Source organism: Oryx dammah, unplaced genomic scaffold (assembly GCF_014754425.2).
Source record: "Oryx dammah isolate SB20612 unplaced genomic scaffold, SCBI_Odam_1.1 HiC_scaffold_4, whole genome shotgun sequence".
NCBI lineage: Eukaryota > Metazoa > Chordata > Mammalia > Artiodactyla > Bovidae > Oryx > Oryx dammah.
In genome coordinates, this window is record NW_024070188.1 from 23880468 (window position 1) to 23892972 (window position 12505).

At 41.2% G+C, this 12505-nt stretch overlaps 1 protein-coding gene across 1 annotated transcript in view; it reads left to right on the forward strand.

The window, feature by feature from the left end:
- HS3ST5 (heparan sulfate-glucosamine 3-sulfotransferase 5) overlaps positions 1 to 11896 on the forward strand; it is a 182827-nt gene extending 170931 nt beyond the window's left edge. The window contains exons 3-4 of the mRNA XM_040238461.1: positions 5880 to 6018; positions 9532 to 11896. Coding sequence (XP_040094395.1) covers positions 5912 to 6018; positions 9532 to 10462 — 1038 coding nt within the window. The 5' untranslated portion in view covers positions 5880 to 5911 and the 3' untranslated portion in view covers positions 10463 to 11896. The remainder of the gene's footprint in view (positions 1 to 5879; positions 6019 to 9531) is intronic.
- Positions 11897 to 12505: the final 609 nt, after the last annotated feature.

The window sequence follows — 12505 nt, forward strand, 5'->3', positions numbered from 1 at the left end:
GTGGTTCCTCCGACTTTAGAATACAGCAGGAAAATGAGTTGGTGGGACAAATTAAGAGTAACACTGACGTCTCTACACTACCGTGTGTGAAACAGACAGCTAGTGGGGAGTTGCTGTGTAACAGGGAGCTCAGCTCGGCGCTCTGCGACGACCTAGAGAGGCGGGCTGGGGGGAGTTCAAGAAGGGGGGATATATGTAGACATATCCCTGGTGACTTAGTGGTAAAGAATCCACCTGCCACTGCAGGAGTCAGGGGTTCAATCCCCGATTCCAGAAGATCCCCTGGAGAGGGAAATGGCAATCTACTCCAGTATTCTTACCTGGAGAACCTCATGGACAAAGGAGCCTGGCATACTACAGTCGATGGGTTTACAGAGTCAGACATGACTCAGTGGCAGAATACACACACATAGTGGATTAACTTCGCTGAACAGCAGAAACTAACATAACATTGTGAAACAATTATGCTCCAATAAAGTAAATTAGTAAAAAATACATCTTTAAAAAAAAGAAAGAATAAATGTGGTTCCTGTCCACCCCATAAGGCTGTTGCCCTGAATAAATGAGCTAATACTCAGAAGACAGTTATAATTTCCTTGGAATAATTCTGGTATATAGGTTCAGTCATTTTTAATGAACTTTACTGCTGTTGTTTTTGTTACCGTTTTTACTAGTACCAGGGGCTTGCAGTAACTATGTCTACGAGCCTTTGCACACCACTTGAGTGTATCTTTATTATTACTTTTTTTGAATTCCCTTATTTCTTTGTGTGAGCTTGGGAATCATTTCCTTCTTTGCTTAGTGCTGCTTTGGAGAAACAGCCAGATGTCTCTACAATTTGTCATTTCTGGCCACATACTCTGTTATTTAGATACTCTTCTTTGTTCAGCTAAGATACTATGTCTATTAAACCATTCGTACTCTGGAGAAACTATAATTGTGCTGTTCTTGGCATGCAAAATGAAAGACACTGGAAGATTGAAAACTGGAGATAAAGGAGGGCTTAAATGTCACTGTAGGTCTTTAACTTTTTTTTAATAAAAAGAGATAATAAATTTTTTAAAACTTTAATTTTATATAAATTGCCTATTACCAGTGTGAGTGCTCTGATGAAAGATTATTAAACTATCCATTAAGCTGGCATACAGAGCTGAAGGGAAGGGACTTAGGGGATTGGAGAAGCAGTTAACCTTCTCCCCAGGTTAATGGCATTGTCTGTAAGGATCAGGGGGCATGTCTTCTCTTTGGTTGTACTCCTGGACCAAGACCTGCAGCTCCCAGCTTTTAAGACTCCATCATGGCACAGGCTTGAGCACTTCATGTCATAGAAAACCACAGAGGCATCTTAAATGTTAAATGTACCAAATATCTTTGGTTTTTCTTGAACATGGTTTATTCTGAGGCTGCTCTGATACTCTTAGCACATAATCTGAGTGCTTATAAAACAGATGGAGAAGGAAATGGCAACCCACTCCAGTATTCTTGCTTGGAAAATCCCATGGACAGAGGAGCCTGGCGGGCTACAGTCCATGGAGTTGCAAAGAGTTGGACATGACTGAGCATGTACACACACACAAAACAGAATGAGATTTCACCAAGTGGCACTAGTGGTAAAGAACCCTGTGTTAGGAAGATACTGGGGAGACGGAAATGGCAACCCGCTTCAGTATTCTTGCCTGGGAAATCCCATGAACAGAGAAGCCTGGTGGGCTACAATCCACGGGGTTGCAAAAGAGTCAGACACGACTTATCAACTAAACAACAAAGGGTGCTACACTTAGGTAGCAGAGGAGGCCAAGTGACCCCAGCCTCCTTGCAAGTTGCTCCTCTGTGTGAGGCTGGTGACCTTTGTTGAGGCCACGGACAAGCACATTTCACCATTGCTTTTCCCACCTCTCCCATTTGTAGCCATCCCTCTTCAACCGCCTCAGAGCTTTTGCTCTGTCATACTGTTTGTAAGCACACAGTAGATTCATTTACACTAAGATACAGTAACACACGGGCGTCCCCAGTGGCTCAGCAGGAAGGAATCCTCCTGTTATGCAGGAGCCACAGGAGACGCGGTTTGATCCCTGGGCCCAAAAGATCCCCTGGAAAAGGGCATGGCAACCCAATCCTGGGTAATTCCATGGACAGAGGAGCCTGGTGAGCTACAGTCCATAGGGTCACAAGGAGTCAGACAGGACTGAAGGGACTTAGCATGCACACGTGCACAATAACACATAATCCCTTATGTTAGTCTGGCCTTTGTATAGTGATGTCACTTGTAGAAAACTTATTTCATTCTCATTATAGCCCTAAGGAGTGGGGACATTAGAGACTGGTCTCATTTTGTCATTGTTATTGTTGTTTAGTTGCCCAGTCATGTCTGATTCTTTGCGACCCCATGGACTGCAGCAGGCCAGGCCTCCCTGTCCCTCACCATCTCTTGGAGTTTGCCCGAGTTCATGTTCATTGCATTGGTGATGCCATCCAGCCATCTCATCCTCTGACGCCGTCTTCTCCTGTCCTCAATCTTTCCCAGCATTAGGTGCTTTTTCAGTGAGTCGTCTGTGCACATCTGAGGACCAAAATACTGGAGCTTCAGCTTCAGCATCAGTCCTTTCAGTAAATATTCAGGGTTGATCTCCCTTAAGATTGACTGGTTTGATCTCCTTGCTGTCCAGGGGACCCTCAGGAGTCTTCTCCAGCACCACAGTTCAAAAGCATCGGTTCTTTGGTGTTCTGCCTTCTTTACAGTCTAGCTCTCACAACCATATGTGACCCCTGGGAAGACTATACAGACATTTATCAGCAGAGTAATGTCTCTGCTTTTCAACACAGTCTAGGTTTTTTCATCGTTTTCCTGCCAAGAAGGAGTTGCCCTCTAATTTCATGGCTGCCGTCACCATCTGCAGTGATTTTTGGAGTCCAAGAAGAGAAAATCTGTCACTATTTCCACCTTTTCCCTTTCTATTTGCCATGCAGTAATGCCATGCTGGACGCCATGACTTAGTTTTTTTAGTATTTAGTTTTAAGACAGCTCTTTCACTCTCCTCCTTCACCCTTATCAAGAGGCTCTTTAACTCCTTTTTGCTTTCTGCCATTAGAGTGGTATCCCACCTATCTTGATTCCAGTTTGTAACTCATCCAGCCCGGCATTTCTCACGATGTGTCCAGTGTATAGGTTAAACAAACAGGGTGACAGCCAACAGCCACGTCATACTCTTTTCTCAATCTTGAACCAATCAGTTGTTCCATACAGGGTTCTAACTGTTGCTTCTTGACCCACATACAGGTTTCTCAGGAGACAGGTAAGCCGGTCTGGTATTCCCATCTTTCTAAGAGCTTTCCACAGTTTGTCATAATCCACAGTCAAAAGCTTTAGCATAGTCGATGAAACAGAGATAGATGTTTTTTTCGGAAATTCTCATTTTATAGAGAAGGAACAAAGGTTCAGGGAATCTGAGCAGCCACTAGAATTTCACTCAGGGGAGAACTTAACCAGGAGACTTGAGCACAGTCTCTTTCCACCACCCAGTTGCACGCATTACTGCAGTATTTGCAGTTTGACAGGAATCAGAGTGCCGTGCTGAAGGCAGGTAACCACTTACCTGAAGGCTTCAGATATCAGCCCAGAGAGAGGAAACTGATTCTTTCAGTGAAGCCCTGAGTTATGCAACATAAGTTACTGGCTTTTCCTCCACATTACCTGCCAGTTGTGTGATCACAGGCAAGTTACAGAAAATTGTCTGTGCTTCTCTTCTCCTGTTTATGAGATGGAAATAGCTGTATCTGCCTCATAGGATTTTTCTGACAATTTCCTGAAATACCACCTGGACGATATTCTTGTCACATAGCGGGTCTCATCAAACCTCATCTACTCTTCCCCTTTTCTTCCCCATTTTACCAACACACAATGCAGGCCATGCCCAGCCAGAACCCTGCGCTCACCCAGACCCTGCAAAGACCCTTCTGAACACCTACCTCCTCTTCCCTTTTGCTCTCAGCCCTTTCTCCTGCCCCCTCAGTACCTGTGTCGAGCCACACCAACCTTCCTTCCCTTCTCAAACTAGCCACCCATTTTCCCTCCACAGTGCGCTCTGGGTCCTCTGACTGAGCCCACCCTCTTGCCCTCCTCTGTCCTCATGCTTCAGGTCTAAGCCAAGCCCCTTCTTCAGGAAGGACTGAAGTAGCTTCCCCCTATTGTTCTTTCTCACTGCGCTATGACTTTCCTTCTGTTATCACAATCTGAAGGTGCATACATTTACTGGTGTTGTTTCTCTCTTCTCCACTAGACTGTCGCCTCCCATGTTGGCCACTGCCTCCGGGGCGCCCAGGGCAGAATGTAGCACATAAGTTGTTTCCAATAAATATTTGTGACTGTGTGTTGGATGAATGCTTCTTTTCCCTCTCCCTTTTGGGATGCCCGCCTACAGCCTCCTCGCCAACTCATGCACTTCCTCAAAGGCACATACCTGAACATTCCTTCCATTTTCCCCCACATTTATTCGTACATTATTGTGAATAAGTGTTTCATGATTCCTGAATCACATTACTAATTTTCCAAGGGCTAAGACTCATTCAAGATCTTTTTTGGAATTCCCCATAAACCTGGTAGAAAAGCTGGAATGGCTATCCGTGCTCAGTATTTCTTGATGAATAAATAAATCAAGCAGTCAATGCAGGTATAATGTTTTTGCACAGAGGAAAATCTTCACTTAGCAAATACAGAGAGACTATTGCAGCAAAACAGTTTTTCACCATGACACATTGCTGTAGTCCCTCTTCTGGGGTTACTATTTTGAGTTTCATTGAGAAGCGAACAATCTTATCTTGAAAAGGGAATTGGATTTATTTTTAATAAGAAAGCCTGAATTGGAAGCTTGAATTTTCCCAAAATTTAATAACAGCATTGATAAAGCCTTACTCTCCTCAGCTAGCCCTATTTCAGATAAAAGAAAACAAAGCTTCCATGTAAGCTCCTGTCTTGGTGTTAGAGCAAGACCTGTAAGACCGACCATATTTAAATTCATTGAGAGCCATGAAGGGGTCACGTAGCAGGGGCTTCTAGTCTGAGCATGATTTTAGAATCTGCCACTCCAACCCAGGTCTGGGCAGAGGCAATGAAGGGAAACATCAAGTTACTTGGAGCCACTGTCCCCATACATTTGAGGGCCTGACAGTTCCCACTGATAACCTCAGTAAGTAAAGACATAGCTTTAAAAAAAAATTTTTTTTAAATTTTGGCTGTACCACTCAACCTGTGGGGTCCCAGTTTCCCAACCAGAGATCAAACCCACACCCCTTGCACAGAGTCCTGACTGGACTGCCAGGGAAGTCCCAAGACATAGCCTTGATCTCTCCTCCTTCCTCCATTCACAACTAAAACAAAACAAAAAACATGTCAGTAAAGCACGTCATTGTTATACCCCAAATGATAACTTACTGAGAGAGGATCTCAATTTCTATATTCATCCCCCTATACCAAAATAGAACCTTCAGTTTCCTGGTTGCCCTGCTGCTCAACCTCAGGTTGCTCAGTTGCTCACTTTATCAGTATTTTTGAATGATTAACAACAACTATATATATATATATATATATATATTTAAAATGATCTTTTCATTTTAATTTACTTTGACAATTGCCTAACAAGTCCTTTTAGTTAGTATCTTGTGTCTAATTTAGTTTTGATCTTAAAACATGTACCAAGAGAAGGAAAGTAAGTTTTGCCAAATACCTGTTGTGCCATGAACATTGTTAAGGCTGATGCGGCATTGATGTTCTTTGTGTGACATCACTTAATCCCTGTATTCTCACCCCTGCATGGCTTTGTGACAGTCAACAGAGCCAGTAAGAGATGACTTCTGATGTGTCCCCTTCTATCCCCTTCTCTCAGGCTACAGGAGTCCTGAAGGTTGATGGAGGGCCATGCTATTCAAACAGCAGGCGTGGCTGAGACAGAAGCTCCTGGTGCTGGGAAGCCTTGCCGTTGGAAGTCTCCTATATCTAGTCGCCAGAGTTGGGAGCTTGGATAGGTAGGTGATTAAACACATACTCATGCCCATATGACTTTACATGTCTCTTGATTTAAACTTCCTTAGGACATAATTTTAAATCTGTCCATTTGTTTTCCTCTCTCAGCATTCCCAAGAAACATTTTTCTGCAGCATTGATTTTGATTTATTGAGCCTTTCAAGAAAGAGATCTGAGTTGCTCAAACTAAGGTGTTTGTCAAGATTCATTTGTATTCTGTGTGTGTTGATGTTTGTTTTCAGAGAAGGGATAAAGCAATGTACAGTAAAAATGTCACTTACTAGAGCTCTGTGTGCATCTGGCTGCTGACCTCTAGCCGTAGCCAAATAGTGATGATGTGTTTATGTATCAACATTTTGAAATTTATAAGTGGACAATTAATGTGCTACCAAGAGAGTTAAAATCATGTATGAGCCTGTAAAGGAGCTCATCAAATTTGGAATCCATTGCCCTGGAAAGATGGCTGCAGGCTTGGGGAGTTTTAACTATGTTAATTAGCTCTGGTTTCTAGGAACTGAACATACCAGACAAGGAGGCTATCACTCAGAGTAATTCCCAGAAAGCAATGGAAAATCCATGGAGAGGAAATTTACAGAGTTAGGGCGTGGCTCTAACTAAGCCAGCATTGAAAGGCACTAGACCTGCGGAAGTCCCAGCAATGTCAGCTAGCTTCACATTGAATGCTTCTGGGTTGTCCCATTTCTGGAATGATTGGAAAGGATGCAGAAGTTAATTTCTGAAATGGGAAGCTTCCTTATTTGCCCTTTAAAATTAATTCTTGCACTTAAAACACAATTCAATTCCCATTTCGTGTCCAACTCTTTGCGACCCCATGGACTTCTCTAGGCCAGAAACCTGGAGTGGATAGCCTTTCCCTTCTCCAGGGGATCTTCCCAACCAGGTATTGAACCCAAATATCCCACATTTCAGGCAGATTCTTTACCAGGTGAGCTACAAGGGAAGCTCTATGAAAGTGCAGCCACACACTAAAATAAAAATATCTTCCTTACAATTTTTCTTCTCTATAGATCTTATCACACAAATATTTAACAAGTAATATAATCATGGTTTTTTCCTTCAGCCAGGGTTAATTTTCATAGATAAAATGAGCCCTTTGATGCTTTTCAATTCAAAATTCCTGAGTAAACTTCCTATTCACTAGTTGCTAACCATGGGAAAGGATATAGCCCAGAGCTTATCCCTGACTCCAAGTGGTTCCCTAAAGTAGTGCTTGTTGTTAGTGAAAAGCTTTGATGTGGTGCCACTGTCCTGTGTCCATAATGGAACTTTCATATCAAGTTTTCCTAATATTTTAATTTTTTTCTAGTCATTTAATTTGAATAATTGATCTAATGATCATTAGCAGGTTAGTTATTTAGTTGATAACTTTCCATTTTTAACCTCGTCTCTAGTCTCTAATGGGGTAGCTTTTATAAGGACTTGGATTGCTTTTCTTCTCAAAACCTCTCACTTGAGAGTCTGAGCAGAAGTTGGCACAGGTTGACATAAGCTTGTCCTTTAGAAACCGAAGAGCCTGCTCTCTTGGTAGGAGGCTGAGCTCAGTTACTTCTCCTGTCCTTTCCACTCCTAAAATTTCTTATTTTTTAGTCTGGGGTCCATGCCTGCTCTCTAGGAATTAGAAGAAATATGATATTTTCTCTTATCTTAAATAAGGAAATCCAAAAAGAAATTGTTCGGTGGGGAATGAGCTCCCATGGTAAAAGGTAAATAAAGGAAAGAAGGAAAATGGCCTTTTCTAGATGTAGGGAAATTTCTTTCCAGCTCAAACAAGGCAAAGAGTGTTTCAGCCTCTCTCAACCTGGGTTCTGTGAGAGAATCAAGTCCTACAGGAAAACATTTGATTGACCATTTCCTTTTTCTTCCAAGGACACCATCATTCAAGATGCCTAGGAGAAAAGTCCATCTATTACATTCAATGGATGGCTTAAGGAATTTGGGTTTAATTCTCAACTAGAGCCCAGCAAGACCTAAAAGATGCATTTGTGACATCCCAATCAATGTCACAATTAAAAACATACTTTGAGTATATATATCTTCCACTTAGAGCTCTAGCATATCAATCCTATTAACAAATCCATAAAAACAAAATTCATTTTCTCTAAAATATTAACTAATAAACCATATTTTAATAGTGTGCTATATGTTCATGCTTTACACAATGAGCAAAAGTTTTTTTAAAAAAAACCATTAAAAAACTCACTGAAAAATAAAATATGTTCATAAGCATTAAAACAGAGAGCTGCTTAAACAGCACAGGTGAAGCCCCTTCCCCTCAGTTCTGCAGAATGCCTTGGTATAACCTTAAGGTTTCTCCCTTCTCCTTTTAATTGTAAACATTACAGAAAATAAAAAAGATTCAGTGCGGTCTCTTGGGAAAAGCAAGAGACAGCCTCATTGCCCTACAAAGAGGAGGACATCAACTCCAAATTATTAGGGTAACAAGAAGCTTCAGTTGGAGGAATTGGTTTACCAGCCGTTTTGACTAATATTATAGCCTTTAACAAGAAAGTGAAAATGCCTTCCCAAGTAAACTCAGGAAAATTATAATGAATTTCAGTTCAATTCTAGACTATACCCATATGTATACCATATAAATTGGCCACACCAAATTAAATAGCCACTCGAGTCTAATCTGTTCCTTGCTTAGGGTAATCCTCTTTTCTGGCTCCACCCAATGCCTTCCTTCCTTCATAGATTTGAGAACCTGATTTAAGTGCACTTGGCAATGAGGACCTCAGGTTTCTGGGGCTGCCAAGGTCTTGTTGATTTCTGGTCCCAGGTGTGATAAGTGATATACAGCACTTGCTGATTGCATTGGATTTGCTCCTACATTCAGCAAAGGAAAAACATAAGCCTGACCTTTTTAGATAGAAAGAGAAAGAGAGGCAGAAGAAATATGTACTCTGCTAGCTGTCCCCAGGGCCAAAGGCAGAAATTCTCATAGAATGAAAAGCTCAGCAAGTGCCAAGATTGGAATTTTGCAGGTTGATGACGCAAATAGTCAAGGGCAGAAACTGGGACCTCTTTTCAGATTCTATCTCAAAGATTTTCAGAGTTATATGAGTGCAGCTGAGCTGTAATAAAATAATACAACACGAAACCCACGGGACGTGGCCTCCTAGCGGCCCTTTAGCCTCCCAGCTGAAGATTCTAATCTTCCATCTTTCATATTTTCTAAATGATGTTAACTGGTGAGCTGTTAAAAGGCTATTAGTATGGTTGGTGTCACTTGTCTGTCCTGTACTGTGAATGTCAGTACATGCTATAGTCAATTAAGTGCTTGGTGAATAAAAATTTTAAGAAGCACTAGTAAAAATATCCCATCAATTATGTGTGCTCCATTTAATACAGGGTTGCTTAAAATAAAATTTCCCAAACATATGTTGATTATAGTTTGCAGCAGGCAGGGAAAAGTGGTTTTCTTTTTGCAGGAACGAGAGAAATGAGAAGTTAGTTGCAACGAGCTCCTTAGAGTGTCTCTCTGTTGCTTACAGGCTACAACCCATCTGCCCCATCGAAGGCCGATTCGGAGCCCGTGGCCAGGCTGAATTCCCCCTGCGCGCCCTGCAGTTTAAGCGTGGCCTGCTGCACGAGTTCCGGAAGGGCAACTCTTCCAAGGAGCAGGTACACCTTCATGACCTGGTCCAGCAACTTCCCAAGGCCATTATCATCGGAGTGAGGAAAGGAGGCACCAGGGCCCTGCTTGAGATGCTGAACCTCCATCCAGCAGTAGTCAAAGCCTCTCAAGAAATCCACTTTTTTGACAATGATGAAAATTATGCCAAGGGCATTGAGTGGTATAGGAAAAAGATGCCTTTTTCCTACCCTCAGCAAATCACAATTGAAAAGAGTCCAGCATATTTTATCACAGAGGAGGTTCCGGAAAGGATTTACAAAATGAACTCATCCATCAAGTTGTTGATCATTGTCAGGGAGCCAACCACAAGAGCTATTTCTGATTACACTCAGGTGCTAGAGGGGAAGGAGAGGAAGAATAAAACTTATTACAAGTTTGAGAAGCTGGCCATAGACCCTAATACCTGCGAAGTGAACACAAAATACAAGGCAGTAAGAACCAGCATCTACACCAAACATCTGGAAAGGTGGTTGAAGTACTTTCCAATTGAGCAATTCCACATTGTTGATGGAGATCGCCTCATCACGGAACCCCTACCAGAACTTCAACTCGTGGAGAAGTTCCTAAATCTTCCCCCAAGGATAAGTCAATACAATTTGTATTTCAATGCTACCAGAGGGTTTTACTGCTTACGATTTAACATTATCTTTAACAAGTGCCTGGCGGGCAGCAAGGGGCGCATTCATCCAGAGGTGGACCCCTCTGTCATTACCAAATTGCGCAAATTCTTTCACCCTTTCAATCAAAAATTTTACCAGATCACTGGGAGGACATTGAACTGGCCCTAAAATAATAAGTCATACAACACTGTGTGTTGTGCCTGGAGACAGACAATGTCTCTTCTAGATTAAAATATGCACTTTTCCTAGACACAACTGTCCACGTCATTTTTCCATGTATACTTGTACATATGCAGTGTGTGACCAAATATAAGATCAGCTCTTTTTCTACTTAAAATTCACAAAAAAAAAAAAAAAAAACTACACCAATTTGCGGTCTACATAGTTGCATCTTTTATGCTATTTACAAAAAGAAGAGGTGGTGGTACTGGGAAAAAGTGACTTCAGCTATTCTCAAAGAGTTAGTCTTCCTTCAAGTCAGGATTTGTCGCCTGCCATTTTCATAGATTTAAGCCAAAAGATGAACGTGTGAAAATGTACCAATGGCTGTGAAGTTTCAGGAAGTAGAGGATTCAGTTATGCATACTTTTCTAAGGGAAAGCTGACTCTTTAATTCAGTTGCTGAATTGATGCCATGAAAACAGAAAATACTATTTTCTTATTATTTAAAAGAATCTTATCTCATAAAATTGACATCAGTCCAAAGTTCCTGTGGTGATTTTGCACTATCGTTTTCTCGTATGGACCATGGTGTCACTCGTAGCATGTCAATCACACGTCGGAAAGTTGAGTCCTTCTGCTTCCATGTTCTATGTCAACAAAGAGAAATGTCATGTACATAATGTATATAGTTGTAAATACTGCTTTCACACTAAGTAATTCTATTTTGTAAACTGAATATGGCTATTTAATTTATTGTGGAAATTAAATTTATTGTGGTATTTAAAAAATGGAATGGATTAAAATTACTCTATGTGCAATTTTTTTTACTCATTTGTCTTGCGTGTCCCTTGCTGGTTCCCAAAGTCAAAGCTGTTTATGTACACACAAGAGCCCTTGGAAAGATGCCCTTCTCCATTGAGTTTCTGTACCCTGTGACAATGGGGTAATGAAGTAAGGTTGACTATATTTTAGAAACTATCTCAACCATCCAGAAATCTAGTATAAAAGCCACCTCAAAGAGCACTAGTGCTTCTCTACTACAACTTTTAACAATTAAAAAGTTGCTTCTGGTGCCGGGAGACAGACAAGAAATACTTTTAACATAATCAAAGCATAGAAGAATCACAATTTTATTTGAACCCAGTCAGACCAATAGAGAAATTAAATAAAATTAGGAAATTTGTGTAGCCTCTATACTGTAAGCTGCCAAAGCTTCAAAAATAAATATGAACTCTCAGAACTCCCTCTTTGAGATAAAACAACATCAGCCTGCTCAAAAATGATCAAATTACATAGTGTTGCTATTACCAACATAAACATATGGCTCCAATTTCCATCCAGAGAAGTTAATGCTAAATTGGGTGCTTGCTAACATCAGATACCCTGTATTACGCTTAAATATAGTGCAGAAAATCTTGGAAAGAGGTATCAACTCCCCCCACCCCCCCAAAAAAAGAGAGAGAGAAAGAGATGGATTTTTTACAATCATGGTTGCTTATCCAGTGGAAGATATTTGAAGGAGTTTTGTTCACATTGACAGTGCCTAGTAAATTACAATGGATTCCTTTCTGATTGTACTAAGTGTTGATTTGCTCCATGAATTGTTCATCCTGTCCAGTAATTTGATGGTGAACTTTTCTAAATAAATAGCCCTTTCCCCTTCAGTGTTGGTATCTATTGCTTCTAAAGCTACAGCCTTGGTAATCATCTCTGCTGTTTCAATTAGCAGTGATGTTGTTTTCTCAGCATGGAATCGGCATGACACCAGCACATACTGACAGGCCAGCTTCTCACTCACTGAGCAGTGACTCTGAAAAGAGAGTCTTGGGTCTGAATGTCAGTCACTCTCCTTGAAGGGGCGAAGGAAATCAAATATAAGGAACATAGCATCCGATTTCCCTATCCCTCACCTCCCAGCTAACCATCAGAATAAACTGTGTTAATACCACACTCAAGAACATAAGCACACATTATCATTAATTTCATTATCACTCTTCCCAGAGCACTGTATAGTTCATACAATTTTATACCAGTATGTCAAAGTATGCC